Consider the following 26,641-nt stretch of genomic DNA (forward strand, 5'->3'; position numbering starts at 1 on the left):
AAAGCTTTTCAAATCGAGCAGCCCCCGAGGGAAATCTTTTATCACTTGTATTAAACATGATAATTCATTTGTACGAAGAATATATTTGCAGCTAATGTCAAAATAAAAACTTGAATATTCAACTCGCCATTCGGTCTTACCCCATGGATTTTTGCTACAATTTTCTTTTCGCTTATGTTGTTATTCACAACGGTGTTTACATGATGGCTAATCGTTAAGGAAGGACTCCAGTGGCTCTTGAACCCACATAATGAACATCCAATATTTTTGTTTACAAAGTGGGGCGCAAATTAATTGCTAAGTACATCGTTTAGTGGGGTTTGCACTTCATTTACAAGAACAGTTTGTTTTGTTTGGTTAGCGAGAGTTCTAAATAAATCGTGTATAGAAGTCGGTGCCGCTTCCTACTTGAGTCACGCTCCATCGCAGTGAGACAAGCCAATGTACTCAAACATTTATTTTTGCGGGTTTGTTAGTTTTGTTCATTAAATGTGCCCGAGTTTATAGCAGATCAAGCAACTTTTCTTTTACGCGCCCTTTTGTTTGGTTTGATTAGCTTTTCAAAAAGATCGAAATTACTCTGAGCCAGTCGCACGAAACGATCAAAGATCGACTTTGATTCAAATATTCAACTTTTCTCAAGTTAAATCCTATCAAATTCAATGCATAAAAGCCTGAAGCTTAATATAGTACAGCGGTTATGATTTTAAAAAAACTTGCTAGGGCTTGAGCTGCCTTGGCTTTTGTCAACGCGTGCTCACGTTGAGTTTATTGCGAGCGTTAGAATTGAATGCGACGTTTGAGTCAAACGTCAAATTTCGAAGCGATCAAACTTCGTCCTCTAAACTGGACTTTATAAAGATTTATGCTTAACGCCCCCCCTCCCCCCCCCCTCCCCCCCCCCCCCCTAAAAAAAAAAAAGAGAATTTCAGAATCAGAGTAACAGTGACTAACTGTGTAACTTGGAGCGTGGTCAGCGGTCTTGAATGTAACGGCTATAAACGGGACTAAATCATTAGGTGACGTCATTAGCGGGAAAAAATCCCATGATCCGATCAGACTAAAGGCAAGTTTACTTCCAAGATAAAAAAAACCCTCTGTCTTTTATGAGTACGTAATTGTCGTCTCTCAATCAGCAACCATTTTCCAGTTTTGTTTCACCCACGCGTTCAGACACTGACCAATTCATGTTCGAAACAGACGAAGTAAGCTCTCTTTCCCTTCCGATACTTTCAACTACCGATTCTTCATTTTTTTCCTCGTTTATTCTAATTGCAAACGCTCGATTTCGCCGCCCACGTGGTGTGGGATCCATTGAGGTGACCTTGGGGCTTTTTTCTGGTTCAATTTTTCTCAGGAACATGTTTAGACCTCGAAGTGCACTCGCTTGTTTGCTGTTTTCAGTTTTGTTATAATCCATCTCGTGCTCCACTCGATCAGCACCAAGCTTTTCCTCTTCTTCTGTCACCCTGAGTCCGATGATCACTTTTATACCCAGTAAGATGATACCTGAAGTAATAGCACTCCATACAGCAAGGGACACCACGGCTAATAACTGTATGCCAAGTAAATAACCATTACCTCCCTTAAAAACACCCTTTATCTTGGAAAACTTCTCGAGACGATCAACCTCCGTGAACAGGCCTACTGCAATCATGCCCCAGATGCCAGATAGAGTATGCACCGCGATGCATCCTGTTGGATCATCGATTTTAAGCCACAACATAAGTTTGCGTCCCAAGCATGCGCAGCTTCCACCAAATGCCCCAATAACAAGGCTCTCCCATGGACGAGCAAGTGGGCAGATACCTGTGTTAATTAATGAAGATAAAAAAGATTTCTCTATATTTGTAATTCAAAAAACGCTGTAACTCTAGATTAAACTCTTAGCGAATAAGACTTTCAGTGGCTCAGTCGTCGTGGCCACTCGGAGGATTAGAGGGGGCGCATCAACTAAATTCTTCAAGCTATACGAGTTCGGATTATTTTTTAATTGCAAGATTCCGAACTTAAGGTGGTTAAGGTGGTTTTTGTTTGTCTACAAAAACAACTTCGTATGTGAAAGTGAAAAATTAAGTTAAAAAATGGGGGATTCGGATTAGACAGGGGAGATTTTTTGCATATTCAATACCGCAAAAGAATGAACACACTCCCCCCCCCCCCCCCAATTTTTTTTAGTCTTTTCGACGTTGAACACAAACAAATAACTTCTATGAAAACAAGCTTCCACATCAGATATATCCGATATGCCATAAACATGATCACAAGATGGAAGCAAATGTATCCCTTTGGAGTGTCGATGGTATATGCAATATGTAAAAACATGCTACATTTACCCATCAAAAAGAATCCAGCTGATGTGAGAAAAAAATGCTATATAGCCAATCAGAATCGAGAAAATTTGCAAAACTCAGATTTCAATAATTTTTCAAAGATACTTACGACCTCAAAAGTAAACTAAAAACAGGGGGTCACCACGCTGATAAACTGGCAATAAGAAGTTAGAGTGTTTGGGGAAAAATCGTTTTTACACAACGAGTTAGAGCTAAATCCATGAAATCTTTGGTTCAACTATGGAAGAGGTTTCAAATTTTCATAATAATAGTAAGAAAATTCAAAAACATTTAAATACAACTGAAATACAATCAAAAGCAAGAAGTGAAATGGATGTGCAGTATCAAGGGTCGCAAACTACCTTAATCAATTTTTTTTATCTCTGTTAAGCCACGCAACGTTTGAGATCGATGTGCTATGTGCACGACAAAACTGAAGGTAAATAGAAATATAGAGTAAAGGCGGTAAACGGCTTCGGCCGGCCATTCCGAACTGTAACGAAAGTTTGTTACGAGAAAAGCATTTTGTTAGACTTACCAGTAACTGAGACGAGGCCTCCCAGTATTCCTACTATCAAATGACAAACATCTACTTTTCTGTTGTAGTAAATATAACTATAATATAAGAGGGAAAATCTTTCAGTCAACAGACCAAAATCATGGTAAATATATAGCTATATAGCTATATATAGCTATATTACGTATATTCTTCGATTGCACGTTACGTCATCGCAGCCTCTCGAAGAAGTGTTGGTGCCATTTAACAAAAAAATTCCCATTAGCATCCATTGTTAATGACTGCTTGCAACTCATTAAATATTCAGGAAATAACACCTCTGGGAAATCCATAATTTCTCGGATCGACAAGTGGCAAATTTATTTACCTGTAAAAGAAGGCAAAAATACCACCACCAATGGACGAGTTCAGGGTGTTTACTGCAGATCTGTACAAGCAACGTGCAAATAGTAGGTTTAGTGAAAATGAAATCAACTCAGTGAAAAAGTTTCCAAAAGGACTTTTATTCGCGTATAAAGTGTTACCTTGCTGCTAGCTGCCATTTGCCACCAGTAATACCAAACGTACTACCACAGTTGAAGCCAAGCCATCCCCACCACAACACGAAAAGACCAAGAATAGCTGTAACAGGAGATCCCATCATCTGGGGCTTGTTGCTACTGAAACGACCCAGACGTGGCTTGAGGAGAATTGTTGCTACAAGGCCTGTCACACCTCCCACTAGTAATCAAAAACATACAGAAGGGTTTAGTAAACGCACGGAACTGAATATGATTTCAGTTTCGAGTTCTCTCTTAATCAGCCTTAGCCTCGATATAAAAGTATATCAGCTTTTCACCCAAAACCCGTGGAATTTGAATCCACTCGTGTTGTTTCGTTGAAAGAAATAAACACATTTGTACACCGCCATTGAGACTAAGGTTGAGCAAAGGTTCGCTCGAAATGGGAGTATTGTTATTTCACTATGACGGCCGTCACGGCTAGCTTGTTTATAAGCTTGTTCATAATTTGGACTAAATTTTATCCTGTAGCTGAGTTGATCGATCTGATATGTCTGGTTTTCAAGCGTATTTGGTGGCTATTATTGCTTTTCTAAGTTCTAAAAAATACGAATTTCGCAGTTTCTCTGAGTTTGACTAATTCCCCCTTCTACGACCATAATTCTTTCATCGTGTGAGTTCAACGGGTCCTACGAGTTTGTTTGATATGCTGTTCACTCACGATCCTTATACACGAGGGTTTTTCATCGGGTTTTTCTCAGTCCATAAAGATAAGCATATGAGTCAAGAGTTGTGTGCTTAGAAAATGAAATGCAGAACAGTGTGTGACGCAAAATGAAAATTTATTTATCACAGTAAGTACACATTACGACATCAACGCTAAAATACCATTTATCTTCCAATCACAACGCGTAGTTATAGATAACAGACGGTAGTGTTACACTACGCCGTTTAGGCTTCAGTACTACAAGTTGTCCATTCTTTTCCTCTCCCTTGCTCATATGGAAGAAGAATTTGACGCGCGAATATACATGTTTCCCTTGCAGCGGATTCATTTCCGTTTCCCGCCAAAAATGTCGCCATTGCTTACTATCAATCACGTGACTTTTTGGAGTTGACTGGGGGGCAAACAAGCGGTTGACTGGGGGGCAACTAGCGGATGCTACGTCAAAACATATCAAAATAAGTCCTCAAACTATTGTATTTGACTATTTTCACGACATCAAACCAGAAAACAAGAGATCAAAACAACCTCCAGGATTCTACAAGCCATCAAAAAAGAGCTATTACCGGAAGTGACATCTATTGATAGCAACCTATTGGCTGTTTGATATAATTTATTCACCGACGGAAAAACCCGTTGGTAGATTTGGCGCGAAGAGAGAAAAAAAAGAGAGAAAGAAAGAAAAACCTGAGAAAAAGTCAAATAAAATTTTCTAGCCAAGAATTTACTGAGAAAAACAACGGACAAATGTAATCATGATCAGGAGAATATGAAGTAACTTACTTAATATTCCCTTATGTCATGATATATATATTTTGTCAGGGAATCATATTATTTTTGTTTTCAGGCTGGCAGCTGGCAAAAACAACAAAATCTGATTATAGTGTAAAATAACTGAAGAAGGTGTTTTTGATAATTCGTTTTGGATAAAGCTATAGATTAAGCTGCTCGGGGGGGGGGGGGGGGGGGGGGGAATCATTTCCACCACTGAAATCTTTGAAAAGATTGGGGGTTAGCTAGGCATGTCATGAACACAATCAACTAATCAATCAATGCCGTATTTAGCTGTTTATGATCAAATTAAACTCTCCAAGTTAATCGTTAATTATTATTGTACACTGTACGAAGTAATTATCAATTCAAAATATAAAAAACAAAAAGCAAATCAAAATCAGAGATAAAAATAACAGATCCAAATCTCAAATCTAATGATAACTTCAGGTTGTTTTAGTTAACGCCGAATCTGACTTAAAGTCTTAGCAGTTTTAGCCAAACTGAGGAGGTTGTAACAAAGAAACTAGTTTTTTAAAGGCTAATACACATAATGCGTATAAGACAGTAGTATTAAGAAAGTGAGAATTCACTAGTTTAAATTATGACTATAGTCTTAGCATTAAGTCTTAGTTTTAGCATTTGCTGGAATTAGTAAAAAAAGGCAACTGAAGCAGTTCAAGTATCATGTAGTTCCAAAGGTCAAAGATTTTCTATGCGACAAAATTCACTTATAGCGTGTGGTAATTTCATTTCTTCGTTCATGAAAACTATCTGAATCTGAATCTTTATTTAACTACGGTAAAATACATCAGTCAATTACAGCTAAAAATCTATAATATAAATGCTAACTAAATACAGATATATAATATACATGCTTTATATACTGCTTTACATGTAGGCCGTGGGAGTCTTTACATTAAGAAAACACATTTTCAATGTTTTTCTTAAATTGTGAGATAGTTTTTGCCTCTCTTACTGATTGCGGAAGGCTATTCCACAGTGAAGAGCAACTATAAAACTATCTTGCAACGCCTAGGAGTTTGAGGACACAGATGAAGAACTCATATAGATATAATTCAACAGATAAACAATTCTTACCAACATGTACAACGCCGCTTCCCGCAATGTCAACAGCGCCAAGCTGTGCCAGCCATCCTCCTTTTGACCACAACCAGTGGGCCGGAAAACTATAGATAAGCATTCCAAGAAACGAAAAAACGCAATACGACTCAAGTTTAGTCCTCTCTGCCATCGCACCAGACACTATAGTTATTGCTGTGGTGGCAAACGATAACTGAAAGAAAAACTTTGAGAAAACGGAGCCCATTTCTGCTTCGTCGGCGTTTGTAAAGAATCGTCCAGCTCCGCAGAAAGGATTGCTTGCTGCAGAATCACCGAAAGCCAATCCATAACCAAATGCCCAGAAGGAAAATCCACCAAAGATTACATCTACGACGTTCTTAACCATTATGTTAACCTAAAAATCAAAGAAAACTTATCTAGATTCTGCACGTATCGCTGTATTCTCTTTTATAAGCTGGATTTACGTTTACCCAGAAAAAGAAAAAATGAAGAAGACTGAGAAGAACAATAACAACAACAACAACGACAAAACAGTACTAAAAAAGGAAAAAAGACAGCGATATGGCAAGGACTCTATTAACAACAAATTTCTTCACCTCATTTTTCCTGGACACCATTCCTGACTCCAAGAGACCAAAACCAGACTGCATGGTAAATATGATGAAGGCACTAGAAAGCACCCAAGTAGCATCATCCCAGCCCGCTACTTCATGTAGTCTGTGCTTTTCTGTAGTTAGCGTTACTGGACCAGATGTAGTGGTGATATTTATGCGGCAAAGCAGACTGGAAGAGATATTTGGCGGACAAACAGACATCTTGAAGGAAAAAGGAAAAAAAATTGTTTTGATATTCTAATTATTCAAATATTAATAAACTTGGTCGGTCTGTTGGGAATTCAACTAATGTTTCTGTATATACTAGCCATCGCTAGCAAATAAACATCTGCCTAGCTAGCAACATAACAAACACTTGAAATGGAAATTGGAAAGATTCGCCTTCAGCTACTCACTAAGATAGGATAAAAGTTCGCCTAATACAAGGGGACTAGTTAGTGCTCAGTAAGTGACGTATTCAGCAGTAAAAAGAAAACTGATTTAAAATTAATTTTCAAATTGATTTGTCGATGCGAGATCACGGCACATAATGCTCTACTAGATTTATAATAGACTCCACCGAGTAACTCTTGCTATATATATTTTTTACTGATCAGCTTTTATCTTCAGTCGTTGAAGATTTATTCTATAATTTGATAATAAAAATCGTAATCATAATATCAGTCGTATTTATATGAACCAGATTTAATTGAATCATGTTGTACTGACCTTGATATAAAAACATGATTTTAAGGATATTCTTAACGGTTGCTCATCTTGAGATGGCAAGCGATTCCCTCTGACATAGGTCGATAGCTCTGAATGCTATTTTAAGTGTTTTCCCCCCCGAGTGATTATTCAGTAGTTTTCCACCACAATAATGACAATACTCTTCGTCAAAGGTGCATTAGCGTAAGTTTCTTTTTCAAGTTCTTTCCTGTTCGAGTTAATTATTCGCTTCACAAATATTTAGCTCATATTTTGAATTCAAAACTCACTGTTCCTTGCTAGCAGAGTCTCAAAAGGATTTTCTGCAAAGAATCGCCAACGAGGGAGATTCTGCTAGCAGGGAAAACTCACTGGTACAAAAACAATAAGGAATAGTGGTAAGATGTTATCATACGGTAGCAGAAGACATGGGAAAAATATAATGGATTTTTTAAACCTTTACTTTTGATTTTCTTGGTTTTTGTTCTTCGTCGTTGTTGTCGTTTTAGGGATTTTTTTAAGGGAGGGGGACGCCCGTCTTTATAAAATGTTCTTTTACTCAAATATTATAAGTGAATAATTTGATATTGTGCGGCCTGGGTAAATGTCTCCCTAACTCAACTAGCATTCTCAATATCTAGTCGGTCTAACACCGACAACTTCAAACTAATACATCAATTTTTATAAGAAATACGAGAATAACTTGAAATACCTTTAAGAGTGTGAAATAATTTCCTTCAATCGCTTCGTAAATGATGCCTACTTTGATTCCAAAGCGACCACTCTTAGGCTCTTGTTATAGAGTCAGTAGGTTCGACTACAAATGAACAATCACCAAAAAAATTATTTATTCGACCATTTGACGTTGGTATAGTCATACTAATATGCTCCTGTCAAATGAACGAAACGTGCTAAGAACCATGAAAGTATAAATAAATGAGGTTCTGCATATCCAAACGAGGCGCTTTATTCACTAAGTGTAAGTGAATTTCCCAAAACTATACCCACGGTTGAGCTTTTTTTCTTTTTTTCTCTTTCTCCGTTGTTAGTTCCTCACTCCCCCTCACTTAATGACGTTTTTTCTAGATGAATCGATCGAAAGTGAACTATTTTACCTCATTAGTATTCAGCTTGGAACTCCAATAAAACAGACAGTTTTAACGGACGGCGCGTTGCACCTGCTGCGAGAAAAGCGCGCGCCAAAGAGAAAACATGGGGTTTTCCCAACCTACAAAAGTCCAAATAGAACTCCTTTTTATCAGGACTTAATCTCCAAAATCACAAACGAAAAATTCTTCTCAACCTGGCACTCTTCGCTCCCTAATTTATTATTTATTTAAAATTATTTCCGCTATATACTTACACACACACACACATTCTTAATTTTTTCAGATTTCGTTGTTACCATTTTAAGACTCTAAGCATGAGTAACACATCCTGTTTTCGCTATTTTTTATCGATAACAAACTTATTATTTTTAAATATCAACCCACCAAAAAAAAAAATCATTTTCAATATTTATAAAACCATGTATTTTTTTAGAGCACGCTGATGATTTTAAGGTGAAACCTTTCTTTCAAAAAAGCCGGCATTTGGTGTTTTGAATAAATTACCGCCTTAATCTTTTAGCCTGCCTAGCTGTATGGAGTAAAATAAATATTTAACTGATGGCTGATCACATTTGATATCAAGAGAGTTAATTTCTATGTATGAGTCAAAGAATCACTAGGGATCCAGAGTTAATAGAGAGAAATATCACCAGTTAAAGTAATTAAAACACATCAAGTTGGACATTTCACTTTTTTTCGAAATTTTCCTGACTACATTTTCATACCTTAAGGATCCTAAAGCGTGGTTAACACAGTGAGATTAAACATAACCTCCTCTATTCATACCCCATGCAAGGCCTTAACTTACGAGTCGAGGTTGGCAAAACAAGTGTAAATACTAAATGGAGTCTGTAAGGTATTCAAGTGTTTATATCCGGACTAAAAAGCATCATTTTATATTTTCGTCTATTTCACTTTCATTATTGTTTCTTTTATTGATTCAGAAAAGAATGTATGTGCTCAAAAAGAGTACATGCAAATACATGACATCAGTTTTCAATAGCAAAGACTGAGATGCAACGTCAAATGAACCAAATCTGACTGAATCTCTATCAGGGGCGTTTTAAACTTCCCTGATAGAGATTCAGTCTGATTTGGTTCGTTTGAATATTGAGAGAACCGAATGGAAGGTGGTGGTGGAAGTTTATCTTGTTTACCCCAGTTTACCTAGTTTACTTATTATAAGGATAGAAATCATAATCGGAGAAAATGGAAACCTTCCGATTCCGTGAACACACATCTAACTCTGATTACGACTGTCCATTTTCTGACTTTCCGTGGGTCAGCTGCTTACCACTCCGATTCTTGACTGATTTCTTGGGCTCATTTCGGAAATGCATTTTTAAGGGAGGACGTCACGTGAGCTTTTACATTATGCAAATAGTCTCTTGTGATCATATGGTCATGTGCAGAACTTCATAGTTATATGACATCCAAATCATCAGAAAAAAGTGGGAAACTAGTGTACCTGACCATTTGGAGCTCTCCCAATGATCCGTGTATTATCCGAAAATCAAAACGCGATCGTTCGTTATTTTAGCGGTGATAACAGTTGAGTAATTTCGGTAGTATTTTTATGAGGGAACAAGAGATTCAGTACTACTCTGCCTTTTTGAGGCTGGGAAAATGGGGTCCTATGCACTGGGAATGAGATATACAAACTAAAAAAAAAACAACCAAAAAATGGGAATGGGATTGACACTTGAACAAAATACAGGCTAGGACTTTGGGATTTGGTCAAATTTGGGCTGGGAATTTGGATTAGGACCCCCCCTCTCTCCCACCATCTTAAGGACCCTATTACATGGATAGTGTCTACACTATATTCTAGAATAAAAACTTGTATAAAAACTTGTACACAAACAATAAAATAAATTATACATTTATTGGCCAAAAAATATTCATAATCATTAAACGTTTTCATTATATATATATCATAATTTGAACTTTGTAACTGTAATATTTAATAAACTGAATTTGTGGGAATAAAATTGTGCGGCATAATAACTCGGTGATCTGTGCACATTTGCAATCTGGTATAATAGGCTCTAATTTAATCTTCTAAATGTAACGAGATTAACAACCCAACAGAATTATTTTACTAAAGTATACAATAATAGCACATCTCCAATTTAATGTTCTAAGGATTACGTCGGATGTATTTAAATCCATATGTAAAAAGAAATTAATGTGATTATAACCCAACACATTACTTTTACTACTAAAAGAGACGAGAAACTTTCCATTACCAAGAATCCATGTATTCTGATAAATGCCAGTAGCCTGAAGATCTTCCCTCTAGGGTTGCTTAAGGTCCTCATGCTCCTTGTGAAACCTTTTACTAATTAAGAATCCCCTCCCCAACCTAGATTTGTCCCCAAAGTTTTAGTATTTTGTGAAGTTAAAAGCAAAATTTAAATAACAATTAAAGAAGTAGTCAGGTAAAATTTAATGGAATGCATATTATGAGCATGCACAGACATTTTCTCTTGTGTCGTCCCTAGATGCTGTACAAGTTAATCAATACCTAAATCTATATTGCAAACCTAAAAGCTATCTTCTGGGAAAACAAGTAGGACAAAACGTCGATACCAGTTGGTCTTTGATGATCCCTCATTTCCAGAAGGTCCACTACATTTCCCTTCATTGCACTCACCCCAAAACTCATCATCATCTTTACCAACATTCAGAGCAGTTTCACAAATATCTAAATCAATGTGTCGAAGATCCTCCCATTCCTCTCCATCAATACCAATAGCCTTAAATTTGTATTCTGTTTCATAATCATCCTCAAAATCAAAACAATCTCCTGAACCAGAGTATCCACCATACTGGATGGTGCAAAGTCCATACATATAATCCCACCTTTTTGCCTCTATAATCAAGAAATCTAATTTCTTTTCATCCTCAAGCAATGCATTAGCACCTTGCAGAGTTGAATATATAAGCTTGTCACCTCCTTTAAAAGCTTGCACTCCCTTGTGAAGAAAGGACTTTTCTGAGTAGTGATGGTCTAGTGCCCAAGCTATCATACAAGGATCAGGCAAGACTTCATCAATCTGTTCCAGTAAGCCAGCCAGCTTGTTAACTGGGATATCAGGAGGACTAGGAACTACACCATTACCATCCCAGCACAGGGAGTACACTAGTGCCATGCGGTAACCAGATGTGATCTCAGTCAGTTCATGTTCACAGTCTGCATAGTGGGCAGCATACATGCAGGAGAATTCAGATTCTGGAGTACCAAATGCAATCCTTTTCTCTCTTGCACCATGTTTTATGACCAGATCTCCCCCAGTGAAGATGGAAGGAACTTGAATGATGAGGGTTGCAAACATGCCTGGGTGTTTTTCTGTGTCTCGATGAGGTTTGAAATGACCACCTGGTTCATACAGCAGCAGTTTGTAAAGGTGCGAGGTTACTTTTTGATCTGAGCAGTCAAGTTCACTTTGGATTTCTTTGACAAGTTTTTCAACACCAGCATTAAATTTTGGATTTGTGATTTCAAATTTCTCAGGGTCAAGCTGCCAAGAGTCTCTGACTTTCTTGTCAATCAATGTTTCCTCACCAAGGCCATAGGGTGCCTGATTGAAATGGTTTCTGAGATGTTCCACAGTCATCTCTGTGACAGGCAAACTAACTGTACCATAGCCTGAAATCTTAATACCAGGCAGTACAGGAAGTTCAGCACTTGTATTGCCAACTGCAAACTCAGACGTCTTCTCTTCATGGATTTTTGTGAGTATTTTTAACAAATCCTTTTTTAGCTGCCTTTGTTTATCAATGGTGGTTCTTGTATTTCCTGAATACTGGTAGCGGTTCATTATTACCTAAGAGTAAAGCAATATTTCAATTAATGTCAGTGTTTGAGAAGTGCTCTGCTGTCAAATACAATGTAACATACACTTTCATTATAAAAATATTTTATTAATAAGGTATATGCTCCAGATGAAAAATGGGCGACCAAATTTAATAAGTATTGGCATTCTAAGGTATGAACTGACTAGCCTCTCATACATGAACAAGTGAAAACGTTTTTATGTTTCCACATAAACACTAGGCTATTCCAAAACAAAACAATAGTTATTCAAATTGGTTGCCATATCCATTTGGTGTATATGTTGATGGAAAAGTTGAAACATCTTAGTTTTAAAATATAGGTTTTAAAATTTAAGTACAGCAACAGAACACAATAACTTTTGTAAAAACAAGATTTATGAAAATACACGCACGTGTAGAATAGAAAGCAATGACCTTTCCCCAACCCCGCCCCTAAACCTAACCAATCACAGGCGACGTTGCAAATTCGTGAAGCCCAACTGAAGATTTTCATCGCATTTAATAATTATGTTTTTCTAAGCCATCAATCGGAAAATGGCTTTTCATTCTGTTCTATATGATAGAGAAAAAGACAGAAAAAGAAAAAGACAAACAAAAAGGGAAGCAAATAAGCTGGTACTACATGGAATAAACATTGAACACTTAAATCTATTTCTTTGTCGGTGAACACACATTTCTGCTGCAAAAGATATACAATATCCAGTTGACATTAAAATTAACTGCTCAAAAGATGATGCGGGGACTTCACTTTTATTTTCTTCCCTTTGGGGCGGGGCTTTCATTACCTTTCACTGAGGGAAAAAGTGAAGTCTCTGGGTATGCCTCAAGAGGGGAGGGGGGGTGCGGGGATGTCAAATGACTGGTGCATAATAAATTAATGACCCTTCTATTATTTAATAAGTCAACAAGAAAAAACTTTCGTAAAAAGGTTTCACTATCCAAAACAGTTACAATTTTTACTGATGGCCCTATCTCCCCTCTAAACCCCCAGCCCTCTCACCCCAATAAAAACATACCAGCATATAAATAAAGAAATATCTCATGATAGGCTTGTCTTACTACAACTAAACATGATTGTTGGAGTATGACTGTATATCATACGAATATCTAATGACAAAGGATTGTTAGTCAAGAGTTCTCTTGGTGTAGCAAGCTTTATTGTATACTGGGTTAAGGTTTTGGTTTTGCAGGGTATTGTTTAGTTCCAGATACATTATCTTTGTCTATTGCTTTGTCTTCATGTCTCAGTTGCCTTGCAACACTAAGTCGAAAGAGCAGATTGTTGGTGATAAAATATGAATGGCTTATCTGACATGTACGTTCGCGAAAGCCAAGCTCGAGTATTCCAAGTTTAGGACTTTTTTCTTTAATGCATTAGAATTATAGTATTTATTATAATAATATAGTGATAAATTAAACATACCTTGGCTTCAAAACGAGTAAACGACGAAAAAATCAACAGCAGATACCCAGGGCAGATCCTGACAGCGGCTGTTACAACATGTGCGTTCCCTCGTGACTTCTGGATCGTTCTGATCATGCGCGCTATATTTGGCGCGAAAACCTGTCCACAGGGAGCCCACGTTAGATTAAAATGAAAGAAGGGTATAGTATAATGGGGAAAAAAATAGCCATTTTTGAATTTACGAATCCTATGACAAAGATCTAGTACTCCATAATATAATCGCACTCAGCGCACAGCGTAATCAAGCAAAAATGTAGTTTGAGTACTTTAATCGCATTTCACTTCACGTCTAATGTGGGCTTCCTGTGATTTTGTCCAAATTGGCCCTTTTTCGGGAGTAAAGTAAAAATAAAGGGGGAGGAGGGTCACTTACGAAGCACTTGCTCTAGCTGTAATTCAAATGCAAGCATGCACATCACATACCAGTTTGCCTAGCCTGCATTGCAGCTGGAAAGGGATTTCTGGCTATTACACACTAGGGAGTCCCCGGCCTTTTATTGAGCAGCAAGAATTCCTTGGCTCTGGGGTCATTGATAGCCAGCACCCATAAATATACCAGTAAAACACAGGTAGCCCAAGCTATTTTTATGGATAGCAAGCAATAAGAATATTAACATTAAAAAAAGTTCAAACTAGATAACACTGCTAAAAATTTGCTCCCAGTGTCATTTCTCTTTGCCATTTTTAAAGCCAACCATACAGAAAACTCAACTCAAAAATGTTTAATCTTTACCAAATTGTCTTCAAATAACAAACCACTGAATAAACTTTAAAAATTCTTTCTCTGAAATAATCTAAACAATATTTTAACAATATTAGAACTTATTATTTACTTGCTGTGATTACTTTCTCTCATGGTCAATCATTGGTTTGATGGTAATGCTGTAGTTTGATTGCTTGTTTTGGAACCCTTATCACTCATCAGTGAGCCAGGGCAGCTAAAGCAAAGTTTCTTTTCTTTCTTATGTGGATATTGATTGCCAGCCACCATGTTACACAATGAGGATCATGAGGAGAGTAATGTAATGTATTGAGAAATCCTCAAAAATTTTAAAGTATGAAACGAGCTTTAAGGTTTTCAGATACGTATATTTTGAAACCAAACATTTTTATGCTTGTAATAAACAAAAACTAAAATGATTACAGGGTTCGTGCTGAGGTAACCACTTAAAATTCAAGGACTATTCAAGGAGTTTACAAGGACCCAAAAATAAATTTTCAAGGAGTATGTTCAGTTAAATATGCCAAGTTTTAATGGTGGTTGCACATGGCCGACTTTCAGATTTTCCAATCTTTCTGACTAGATCTACTTCAGAACCATGCAAGTAATGATCAAAGCAAAAATTCAAGGAGTTTTGCTAAAATCGTAGTATTCAAGAGCTTTTCAAGTACCCTTGAAAACGTGAATTAAATTCAAGGAGTTTTCAAGGAGTTTACGTAGCACGAACCCTGTGATTAACTTATTTCAAATAACTAATTAGAACGATCAGTCAAAACACAACCATGTTCACTAAGTTAAACTTAAGCAGAGTCACTAATGGTCAAAAATAACCATGAGTGTTTACATGTCACGATAAAATAAATCTGATAGATATGTGAAACAAACTCATGCTGTTTAGTAATGTCTATCAGATTAGTGATCTTTTTTTTCTGGGAAGGGGAGGCAGGTGGGGATTTTTTTGGGGGGGGGGGGGGGGGGAGAAGGTGAGGGGGGTGTCAAAAAAATCAGGTTTAAGATTGCTGGAGCCAAACCAAAGAATTCAAGTGAAAAGAATTCAACCCCCTCCATCCATAAACTATCTTTCATATAGCTTAAATGGAGTCAATCAGAATCAATTCATAAATGTTTTGCACTAATTGATTCTATCTGTGCAAATGCACACAGGGCTTCAAATTAAGTGTTTCCTCCACTTACAAATCAAAGTTAAACAACTGAACTTGTAACAAACAATGTTACATTAACATTACAACAAAGTTCTATTAGCAATTTAAAGGTTTGGAAAAAAGTAGGTCGAGTTGGCATTGCAGTGCATTGTGGGACTGTTTTAGGAGAGGAAATAGACGCCATATCAGAAATATGTTGCTCTGCAATGCCAACTCAGCCCAGGTTTTCCCTCAGCCTCAGAATGTAGTATGATGATAATATATAAAAAGTTGCTTAGTTAACTATTCTCACCAATTTAGTTTGAGTAGAGCTTTCAGTATTTCAGTCTTGATATACATGTATCTTCTTGTTCAGGTCACTGTAATAACATTAGCCATGCTACATGTTAAACATTTGCTAAAATTGACAGTAACAAAAACGTGTTTTATTGTAACAAATGGGTGTTTCTCTTTAAGTTTAGCACCTTGAACTTTGTTTTGCGTATAGCATTTTAAAGTTCTGCATTCTGCTATGCACAGTAAGCCATATCTTATCCCTCTCCAAGCCATGTGCTTGCAAGTGTTTGTACAACAGTGTACTTATAAGACAATAGGTTTTTTTGTGCATTCTCCAGATTCTTGACCAAGTTTAGCTTGTAACCTCTTAAGTTCTTCACAATTTTCAGTGTGTTTTCTTACAGCTTCATCGTGCCCCCTTTTGTCAACTGGTAATTTAGTTATTTCTACTACTGTATCACTGCGACATCCTGTCACCTTAATCAAAGCATTTCCTCTACCCCTGAAGTAATCTCTCTCGAACTTTGTAGCTTGGCCTTTACCAGTGAACCTATGATACACAAAGCTCTTCTCTGGACCTTGCAGGAATGCTTGGACTTCAGGATGACCTGGTATGACTGCTGTTGGCTGACACCAATTCAATTTAGGCTTACCAGTCTGAACAACAGGTAAAAGTTGGTTAATACGTGCTACCATAAGACGCTTGACTGGTTCAGATACATTGGCTGAATGACCCAGACTACTTGCAATTAACTTCTTTAACAATTCTGAATTGGGATTTTGTAGAACACCTTCAACAAGTTTTTCAAGCAGGGTGTTTTCTCGGGTTCTCACCAGCAACTCAGCACCTTTCACAATGGCATCAATCTCCAAAGGTGAGGTTACACTACCACCACAAGATGACTTTTGCAACTGTTCAAAAAACTTGGCCAGCGTCATTTGATAAATTTTGCTCTTTTGCATCTCCTCGCCCATTTTCTTTTCTATCAATGACAGCAAATTAGTCAACATCTGAAGATTCTGGAATTTTGGCACGTCTAGGAATGGCTTTATAAACTGAGAACAGGACATGGGATGATTGAGAATAACACCACCAATTGCCATAAGGCTTTCATCTGTTAGTTTACTTTCAGATTCACCAGAGGTCACAGCTTTTTCAACCATAGATGCAATGAGCTTCTCTTTGGGCACATCATCAGGACATTGTTCCAGGAACATAGTTGCATGTTTGTAATGTTGTGGAGGACATGACTCAATCAAACTTGCCAAAGGCTCACTCAATTTCTGCCAACTGAAATCAGAAATGAGTTCTTTCAATACACTGATCATTTCCACTGATGGGATACCAAAGGCACCTTCCCAACATTGTGAACGCCAAGAAGCCATAGACCCTGATGACTGCCAGTAAGTGACAAGTGGCTCAGATAGCAAAGGGAGAATCCTCTTTGCAAAATCCAACTCTTTCATCCTCAAAATCAGCCTCAACATTGTAACTACATTATTTTCAAATGATAAACAAAAGCTCTGCTTTTGTTGCACACAAAGTTCAACAACGTCACTGGCTAGTTTTCTGACCGATGATGATGATGCATCTTTGTTATCTAGTTGCTGTGCTAGATAATTTATTGCAGACTTTAAACCATTCTTGTATACTACCTTGATGGCATTCTCTTTTGGGAAAATAACAAGGACGTAACGTTGATACCAGTTGGTCTTTGATGCACCTTCATTTCCAGAAGGTCCACTACATTCCCCTTCATTACACTCACCCCAAAACATATCATCATCTTCACCAACATTCAGAATATCTTCACTAACATCCAAATGAAATCCTGCACCATCCCATTCCTTTCCATCAGTACCAATAACTTTGAACTCATATTCTGTTTCACAACCATCATTTTCAAAACCATCTGAGCCATAACTAAGGCTTCGATAACCTGCATATTCTAAGGTACAAGTTCCATACATATTATCCAACTTTGTCGCCTCTACAATGAAAAAATCGAATTTCTTTTCATCCTCAAGCAATGCATTAGCCCCTTGAAGAGTTGAATATATAAGCTTGTCACTTCCTTTAAGAGATCTGACTCCCTTGTGAAGAAAGGACTTTTCTGAGTAGTGATGATCTAGTCCCCAAGCTATCATAGATGGATCAGGCAAGACTTGATCAAGCTGTTTCAGTAAGCCAGCCAGCTTGTTAACTGGGATATCAGGAGGACTAGGAACTACACCATTACCATCCCAGCACAGGGAGTACACTAGCGCCATGCGGTACCCAGATGTGATCTCAGTCAGTTCATGTTCACAGTCTGCATAGTGGGCAGCATACATGCAGGAGAACTTAGATTCTGGAGTACCAAATGCAATCCTTTTCTCTCTTGTGCTATGTTTTATGACCAGATCTCCCCCAGTGAAGATGGAAGGAACTTGAATGATGAGGGTTGCAAACATGCCTGGGTGTTTTTCTGTGTCTCGATGAGGTTTGAAATGACCACCTGGTTCATACAGCAGCAGTTTGTAAAGGTGTGAGGTTACTTTCTGCTTACTACAGCCAAGACCATCTTGAATTTTAGCTACAAGATGTGTAACAGAAGTGACAAAACTTGGATTAGTGATCTCAAATTTCTCAGGGTCAAGCTGCCAAGAGTCTCTGACTGCCTTGTCAATTAATGTATCTTCACCAAGGCCATACGGTGCCTGATTGAAATGCTTTCTGAGATCTTTCACTGTCAATTCTGTAACTGGTAAACTTACTATACCATAACCTGATATCTCAATACCAGGTGTCATTGGAAGCTCTTTGCTAATACCACCTACTGCAAATTCAAATGTTTTCTTTTCCTGGATTTCTGAGAGAACGTCTAGAAGATTATCTCTTAGCTGCTGTTTATTAACAAAACTCTCAGCACCAGAATCGTCACTCCTAAGTTTTCTTCTTTTTAATGGACTGGAAACAGTCATGATTAGCTAAAAGTAGAAGAAAAAGCAACATTACTTTACTGTTAATTTATTCAACTGTTAATTTCATTCCTGGTTTCAAATTCTGGTTCCTTTGTTCTATTCAGTTAAAGAAAGTTTTACAAAAATTATTAGGTAACCTTGAACCATCTTACTATTCATTACTAATGCTACCAATTAATTTTTACGATACCATATGTGACAGAGTCAAAAGACACTATTTTGGACAGTAATTATTTAGTCATAAATCTATATTTTTAATTAGGAATGCCTCGTGTACACATAGGAATGTAATTCTTTAGTTAACTGTTTGCGTGGAAAATGCGTAAGCAAGAAATAATTTCCGTACGTAATTACATTACAGTGAGTCATGCCTAGGTTTGGCGCTTGTTTACGTAAGTTCGTGTTTGGGACATCCTGTTTGCGCCTAGGGCGTGCAACATTGCATAGGATGTGTAAGGTCTTAAGAATGCAGGTTTTTCCATAAAAGTAGGCCCAAACTAAGCTTAAATCAGTGTAGTAAAAGTTCTTGAAGACGTTGCACATATCAAGACAAGGAATTCTCTACGATGTAAAGGTATGAATCTTTGAAGCCTTTTACACTTATACCTAGGATAGATTTAGGACAAATCTATGTTAATATCGTTAACTAGTCGTTATATTTTATAGCTTAGATTATCTATATATTTGTTAAGCATTCGTTTCATGTTTTTGTAATGCTAGTCGCATTAGCGCGTAATTTAGTACAAAGTTATTCACGCAGTAGTAATTTAGTAATCACGCTGAGTGTATCTTGTCTTTTAAACTCTTCAAGACGTTTACTATAGGATCGCTACCGCCTTACTCGCTTGTTTAACCTTTTTACTACGATAAATAGCCTTAACTGCGGGATAAAAGACCTTTTCTTTCCAACCTTTAATTTGTTCGCTACTTAAACTCTACACTCAAGGTCATTGTCGCGACCGCGTGTTCAGTAAACCGTGTAATTCTTAGTTTGTCATAAACAAAGGTTAAAATACTTACCTAAAGCCATAGTTAACCTCTAGTCAATTTTTCCTATTGCTTTTTCCATTGGTTTAGTTCATTTTAAACGGTTTACCGACTTGTACATTAAACTTTGCAACCTAGTAATTTTCACTCGCGTATTGTAAACACTGCTAATCAGTATGCAATATTCAAATTACCTGTGACGTAATTTACGTATTTCCGTTTCTATTTATATCTAGCAAAACTGTATTTTATTCATAACTTTTTAGCTATTTAGATAAGCTACAAATTTATTTTATCTCATTGTAAATATTTTTCTTGTTTTCATTAGAGATATCCTGTAATCTCGTTCCCGTTTTTTTTTCATGTATTGTAAAGTTGTGTGAATTTTTCAATAAATTCTTTTGTCAAAACCACTTGCAATCTGATTCATAGCTGAGCGCCTTGCCGCCGGTTACACATACATTAAAATTTTTCTTACTGTTAATCGATGTTCATTATTGGAACAGTTTGCAGGCTAGAGGGCTCAATTAAAATCATGTCGGGTTGTCTTGCATGCTCATGGCCAGATGCAGAAAATGCTAATTGCATACTTATGAAAAATTCCACTTATCCTCCCAATGCTGAAAGATTCCTATGGAGAAGTTAGCAACAACAGTGTTCTGACTGGGAATTTCTTTTAGGAGATCAAAGGGCCCACCAATCCAAAATTTAGGGGCCATTTAGAAAACTGGATGGGCCATTTCCAAAATCTTAAAACAAAGAATAATAATGTTTTTTTGCCAGTAACTCTGTTGCAAATCTAAAACAATGTAAGACAGTTTTTTATTAGTAATGATAATACAATAAACTTGCGCTGGGCAGCCATACTTGAGCCTCCAATAAACAAGGTCAGTTAACATAGACTAGTCCCAGACCTTTTGGCGAGTTAAATACGAGATGGCGGCTATTGTTCGATTTGTGTCGTTGCAGACTTTCACCTTGTTTATTTACTTTTGTTATTTCAAAAGTGCTCTAACTCTTTTAAAATTATCAGGAAGTATTCTATGGATAATTCATGCACCCTTGGGGGCACATAGAATTGAAATGTCTGCGCCATTTCTGTTTTTTATGCGCAATGGCACGGCCTGGTAAGAACACTGCTTATAACCAAATACCAAAACTTTATCCAAATATAAATAGAAGTCAGTATTAATTTCAATCAGGAATACTTGGGAATGGAATATTAATATCTATCTGAATAATTAAAGAGTGGAAAAATGAGGATGATCAAAGGTTAAGAGAATGGAAGCGCCAGCGCTGTGGGCTTCTAATGCATAGTTTCTCATCAATGTGACCTGTGTTGGAGTCCCATTGGGCTCAATGTCATATGTGAGAAGAGTTGCTTGTTGCTTGTCTCTGGTTTTCCTCCCTCCTTAAAAAGCAACTCCTAAATTTTAATTCGATCTTTGGCTTTCACCTAGTTATTTTCACACTGTGATACAAATATTTTTGACTTCACACCACATTGATATTTTGTATCCTGCCAAACACATAAACATGAATGATACCTAATTTGGCTCTCTAGCTCAGTAGTTCTAATGTTTATCTGTCAAACAGGTTTGGTATTAAATCATCATCACTTTGCTGGAATCTCAAGTAGTTATTTGTTTCTTGATTTAAGAATTTTTCTACAGATGTCATGGTTGCTTCATATTAACATTTTAACTGAAATTATTTCATTTCTTTCGCCCATGAATTTCTCAACAACTGCTTAATATCAGCTTAATAAATAATTCTAACACCTTGGTGTGAAATCAATATGAGAGCGAAAGATAAATCGCCACTAATCTCTAACAAGTGGAGTGCTTTCTTTCACGCTACTGACCATGCGCAAACTAATTTTGGCGCGAAAACCTGTCCAATGCAATATAATAAATCTCTTTTTCCATTTCCAGTTTTATCAAAATATAACTCCAATGAATAAAACTCTTTGGGGAAAACTTTATTTTCTTAAAGTGCTTATAAGCCTTTGCACAATATTTTCAGAATTGATTCTTTAGGTAGTGAATAGTTGATTGTGAAAATATTTTGTCATTTGAATGTCGGGTCTTTAAGATACGAAGGTTTTTATTCCCAATATGTTAATGACTATGACGTAACATAAGGGATATTCAATATACAACACTGCACTTGTTCTGAAATACAGTATTTTAAAAGCACCACCCTTTTACTCGTGACTCACGTAAAGGTTCTTACAAATTTGTTTTCAAAAAATGTCAAGCGTTCAATATTAAAAGTTGCCACAAAATAACTCAAATCCCTTGTTATGTCATAGTCATTAACATATTGGGAATATAAACCTTCGTATCTCAAAGACCCGACATCCAAATGACAAATTATTTTCACAATCAACTATTCACTATTTAAAGAATCAATTCTGAAAATATTGTGTAAAGGCTCATAAGCACTTTAAGCGAAAGGGTTGTAGGCTCTGTTCCAGTGTATACATGTTTTGACAAGCCTGGTAAATACAGCTTTTGAAGTTATGGATTAATAATTTCTTTCCTATAAATTGCTTTTCATGAAATATCACAAAAATACACTAATTTAAAATCAAATACGCATTAATTGGTTTTCTAAAATAGGACTTACGTACTATTTTTAATTTCTTTAAGGATGTTTTGAAAATATTGGCAGCATTTGTCGATGTTAGTGTTGCTGCTCGCATTACAGCTTCGCAGCAATTATAGTAGAACGTTTTTGAAATGAATCTGCACATTATTGAGCCTAACAGTGTGCAGCCCTATGTCAGTGTTGTATGTGTTTTTCTGTCAAATAGGTTTTGTAATCATGAATGACATAGCGCTAGGGCTCCATTTCTGGGATCTCGGGTTCAAATCCTCGATTTGGCATCACATGTGAGTAGCATTTGTCGCAGGCCTCTCATTATAATTTAGTCTTTCTTTTCCGTATTCTCTCTTTTCCTCGCTTCGCAAAACCTAGCACGCTAGACATCCCTAACTTTTAGCCCATTCACACCACGGCTTAAACATGTTTAAAGTGGTTTAACTAAACAGGTTTGGAAAACTATCTACAATAAACACTGCAATCTTTGGTGAAATAATGCATGTAAACTATCCTTTGTCTTGCTCTGATAATATTTTAGAAAGTTTCATTATATTGTAGGTTTCTAGTTTCTCGTATTTTTTCCTAATGAAAACATAGCTTAACTAAACACGTTTAGGTGTGAATGGGGTATTAGATCAGCCAAGAGGTCGTTTTGGGCCTGGAGTTCGGGTTAATTTAGTGTCAATTCTTCTAAACTTCTAGAACTTTATTAAAAATCAACTATGCTTTTTTCGTATAATCTGCAAAGGTCACTCTTAAGTCATTGTACTTTTTACTTTTAGACTTATTGCTTCAAAAATACTTTAACTTTGTGCTTAGGATTCCAAGATTCTTAGATCTGACTTGACGGTCGCTTCATATTTTAACCGAAGTTATTTAACTTTCTTCGACCATAAAGTCCTTAACAGCTTCTAAATAAACAGATTTATGATAATACTAAGGATACAATAAAATGACACGTACCTTGGCGTGAAATCAAGAGGAGAACAAGAGATAAATCACCACCAACCTCTAACAACTACATGTGCTTTCCTTCGCGCACTCCAGAAATACTGATCATGCGCAAACTAATTTTGGCGCGAAAATCGCCTGTCAACAATGGTCAAATGATTCTTTCTCTTTTTCTGTTTCTGGTTATATCAAAACATAATAGTATTTGATGATGCCATTTGATGAAAGAACTGACGTAGAAGACAAGCGACTCTTTGGGGTAAACTCGATTTTCTTAAACGAGAAGGTTGTAGACTCTGGTCTAGCCTCCTAACGTTGCGTGACAGACACTAAAAGGCTATATCTGGTTCAGTGCACAGGTTAAATACAGCTTTTCAAGTTACTGATTAATAATTTCCCGCCAAAATTGCTACTTATGAAATATCGCCAAGAAACCGTACTGATCAAATAGCCATTACTTATTCTTTAAAACACAACCTACCTAACCTCTTTAAAAAGATTTTGACATGAAATTCATCCGAAAAACCTTGGTATCCCAAAACACAGGGAGCCCAATTTCAGCTTTTCTTTTTCAATGGGGGAAATGGGTAAGCTGCAATGTATAATTACTCAGAGGCATGGCCAGAATTTTCAAAGGGGGTGTAAAGATTTTTTATTTATTAGGGGGGGGGGGAGGTTGGGCAGGTCAATCTACATGGAGAATAGGCATTTTGCAATAGTTTGACACAATCATGATTGTTATGGATGGCACAAATAAATTGGACCTCTATTTAAGATTTTTTGCTGGGTTACTGTCCTATCCAAAACCTTTTCAAAAATACTTTTTTCCTTGTAAGATACTTTTGATTTCAAAATACAAAGCAGTTAAATGTTTGTCCCATAAAGCAGTCGACTCGAAACAGCCATACACACCTCATTATTTTCCTACTACATGTAATAATATTCTCTGTAACTTCATATACTTTATCCTACAATTTTGTAAATAACTTATCCTTTTTATTTGTGTGTGAATAAATTTGAACTTGAACTTCCCCAAGGGACCTTGAGCTGAATTGATTTATTAGCAAAGTGATATATCAGCAGGTGACTGTTTGTTGCAAAAGGCCTATTCTCTGGCTTTTCATATGCAAATGTCTTGAACACAGGAAGCTCAATATCAATGCTTAATTGTAATGTATTTTGGGCACACAATACTTTTTTTATTTCTCGGGAGGGGGGAGAGAGTTTTGCTTTATAACCCATATCAGAAATCTGCCCCCCCCCCCCCCCCCCCCCACTCTATCGTTACTTAAATTGTTCTCTCCAGCAGCAGTAAGGGGGACTCGCGGTCAATGTCAAAGATTTACGGGTTTTACAGGCGGTTTAAGGAAGGCGCCGGCAGCGGGAATAAGCCGCGCGATAAGTCCTTACTGCTGCTGTGTTGTCGAACCGCAAACGGAGGTTAAGATATTTTGTTGGATATACGATGCATGAATGTAAAAAGTTCACCAATGACTTCTGTATAATTTGTCTAAGACCCAAAGTTAACATACCCAAGCCCAAGGGTTTCTGGTGTTGTGGTAAGAAGATGCAAATAGAAGACGACACGTCAGCACAGTGTTACGAGTGTGGTAAGAATATTCGTAATGCCGTACCAAATGCTACCAGAGAGCAGTATTACGCCAATGGAGGTCGTAAGAAGACCCCATATAAGAGAATAAAATACTTCAGGGACTGGATGAGTCATATCCAAGGTTTACATCCGATATATTTAAGCGACGAAGTAAAGAAGAAAATCATAGACCATTTAGAAGAGCCAACCCCACAAAGTCTACGGAAAACGCTGAAAAAATTAAAACTAGGGAAATATTACAAAGCTATTCCCTACCTTTTGTCTGAAATTACCGGTAAGTCTATTCCTGAGGTTTCTGATATGAGCAGAGCCGAGTGGATGTTTTGTCGGCTGGATAAGGATATTCCTTATTATCCTGACGTAATTTACGAAATATTTTACAAAATAGACCCCAACCACCCCCTGTTAGGATGGATTCCGAGAAAATAAAAATGCAAAACTGGCGTTTATTTTGCCAGAAACCCCACTGGGGAATGCATCGCGCAGAACACCAAGCTATCCCCAGTGGGGTTTTTTGCATTTTGGGCTTACGGGGCTTATTTCATCCCGCGCCAGAGGCCCTCTAGTACATACACATATATCTTTCTTACGACCCACCAGAGGGTGAACTCCGGACAGCGTCCCGAGACACCCCCTGACTTTTCCAATCGCGAAACCCCCCATCGCGGGGTTGAATCGCACTTTCCACCCCTCCCCCCACGGTTGCTGTGAGTGGGGGAGGCTTTTTTTTCACTCACAGCAACCGGTCCAAATGCATCTACAGCGAGGCTCGAACTCGGGACTTTAGGCCTCCCCAGCCCCAAAGTCCACGATCACAAGCGAACGCCAGACACATCTGGACGCTTATGTATGTGAAAATTATTATATTTAATCTGCATATTTTCTAGACTGACGTTCGATATGTAAATAGAATCCTGTCACGCTCTTTTCGAAGCAGATGTTTACTGAGCAAGCTTTCTTTGAAGCTCTTCTTTCGCTTCTTGATAGATCTTTTTGCGAGATTCCTCGGAAAGATCTTTTACGACTGTTTTTTTATTCCTTATGTCCGTCTTTAATTTCTCGTATTTGTCTTCTTCGGCCAGAATAAGCGAGAATTCTACGTCGTCTATCTTTCTGTCACGCAAAGCCTTTGAGACAAGATCGGTAATAGTATTTACTTTAGCCCTAGATAGAGCTATTGTCGTGTCATGCTTGGATATTTTCGTGGATAGCTTTTTCATAATGCCCGTAGCAACAGCCGAAATGATACCACAAGCTGCCCCAACGCCGGCCAAAGGAACTCCAACGATTATTCCCGGCCCAGTAAGCGAAGTAGCAACGCCAGAGCCCGTTAACACAACAGATATGGATCCTGAAGTTATCGCAATCTTATGTAGCGTACTCCGGGCTCTAACGTACTTTTTTCTAACTTTTTCATAGTGTTTTGCCTGCCCTTCCAAGTAAGCCAGGATTAAGTTCGCTTTATTCAGACGAAAGTTTTCGGCGTTTAGTTCGTTAGGTGTAGTATAGGGAACATCTGGGTACAACTTAGGTGCTGAAGGTATGACATCCATTATATATACTAATGTACGACGCTTTTGGGAATGATATTGAGGAGCAGCCACATCATGACAACCGGGATTACTGGAATTGGAGGGCCTTTAGGAAGATGTTTCCGCACGCGGATGCTAGTAAGTTCGAAAGAAGACCCGATGGGATTTACTATAACGGCTCT

The 26,641-nt window shown here is 37.4% G+C and overlaps 3 protein-coding genes and 1 long non-coding RNA gene across 5 annotated transcripts; all 4 read right to left on the bottom strand.

Moving 5' to 3' along the window:
- Positions 1-927: 927 nt before the first annotated feature.
- On the bottom strand, positions 928-9,146 carry LOC116295710 (putative ammonium transporter 3). 2 transcript variants are annotated; one of them, XM_031703628.2, is made up of 8 exons: positions 9,067-9,146; positions 7,945-8,049; positions 6,528-6,746; positions 5,947-6,325; positions 3,375-3,570; positions 3,218-3,277; positions 2,872-2,948; positions 928-1,809 (listed from the first exon to the last, which is right to left on the bottom strand). In XM_031703628.2, the coding sequence occupies exons 3-8, from the start codon at positions 6,744-6,746 to the stop codon at positions 1,133-1,135; spliced, it is 1,608 nt and encodes a 535-aa protein (XP_031559488.1). In that variant the 5' UTR covers positions 7,945-8,049; positions 9,067-9,146; the 3' UTR covers positions 928-1,132. The 2 variants fall into 2 exon arrangements, with proteins under 2 accessions (XP_031559488.1, XP_031559480.1); XM_031703620.2 differs by lacking the exon at positions 9,067-9,146 and adding an exon at positions 8,241-8,364.
- Positions 9,147-10,206: 1,060 nt separating this feature from the next.
- Positions 10,207-13,766, bottom strand: LOC116295542 (uncharacterized). Its single transcript, XM_031703393.2, has 2 exons — positions 13,605-13,766; positions 10,207-12,171 (listed from the first exon to the last, which is right to left on the bottom strand). Exons 1-2 carry the CDS (start codon positions 13,719-13,721, stop codon positions 10,888-10,890), a joined length of 1,401 nt encoding a protein of 466 aa, XP_031559253.2. The 5' UTR covers positions 13,722-13,766; the 3' UTR covers positions 10,207-10,887.
- Positions 13,767-15,933: 2,167 nt separating this feature from the next.
- On the bottom strand, positions 15,934-25,895 carry LOC116295553 (uncharacterized). The gene is made up of 2 exons (XM_089038795.1): positions 25,183-25,895; positions 15,934-18,776 (listed from the first exon to the last, which is right to left on the bottom strand). The coding sequence occupies exon 2, from the start codon at positions 18,768-18,770 to the stop codon at positions 16,110-16,112; it is 2,661 nt and encodes an 886-aa protein (XP_088894921.1). The 5' UTR covers positions 18,771-18,776; positions 25,183-25,895; the 3' UTR covers positions 15,934-16,109.
- Positions 19,001-21,233, bottom strand: LOC148905842 (uncharacterized). The gene is made up of 2 exons (XR_016121467.1): positions 19,791-21,233; positions 19,001-19,376 (listed from the first exon to the last, which is right to left on the bottom strand). It is a non-coding gene; the product is annotated as an uncharacterized LOC148905842 (long non-coding RNA).
- Positions 25,896-26,641: the final 746 nt, after the last annotated feature.

This window comes from Actinia tenebrosa, unplaced genomic scaffold (genome assembly GCF_029948245.1).
Source record: "Actinia tenebrosa isolate PJP-AT-01 unplaced genomic scaffold, QUT_ActTen_1.0 PGA_scaffold6__47_contigs__length_16458017, whole genome shotgun sequence".
Lineage (NCBI taxonomy): Eukaryota > Metazoa > Cnidaria > Anthozoa > Actiniaria > Actiniidae > Actinia > Actinia tenebrosa.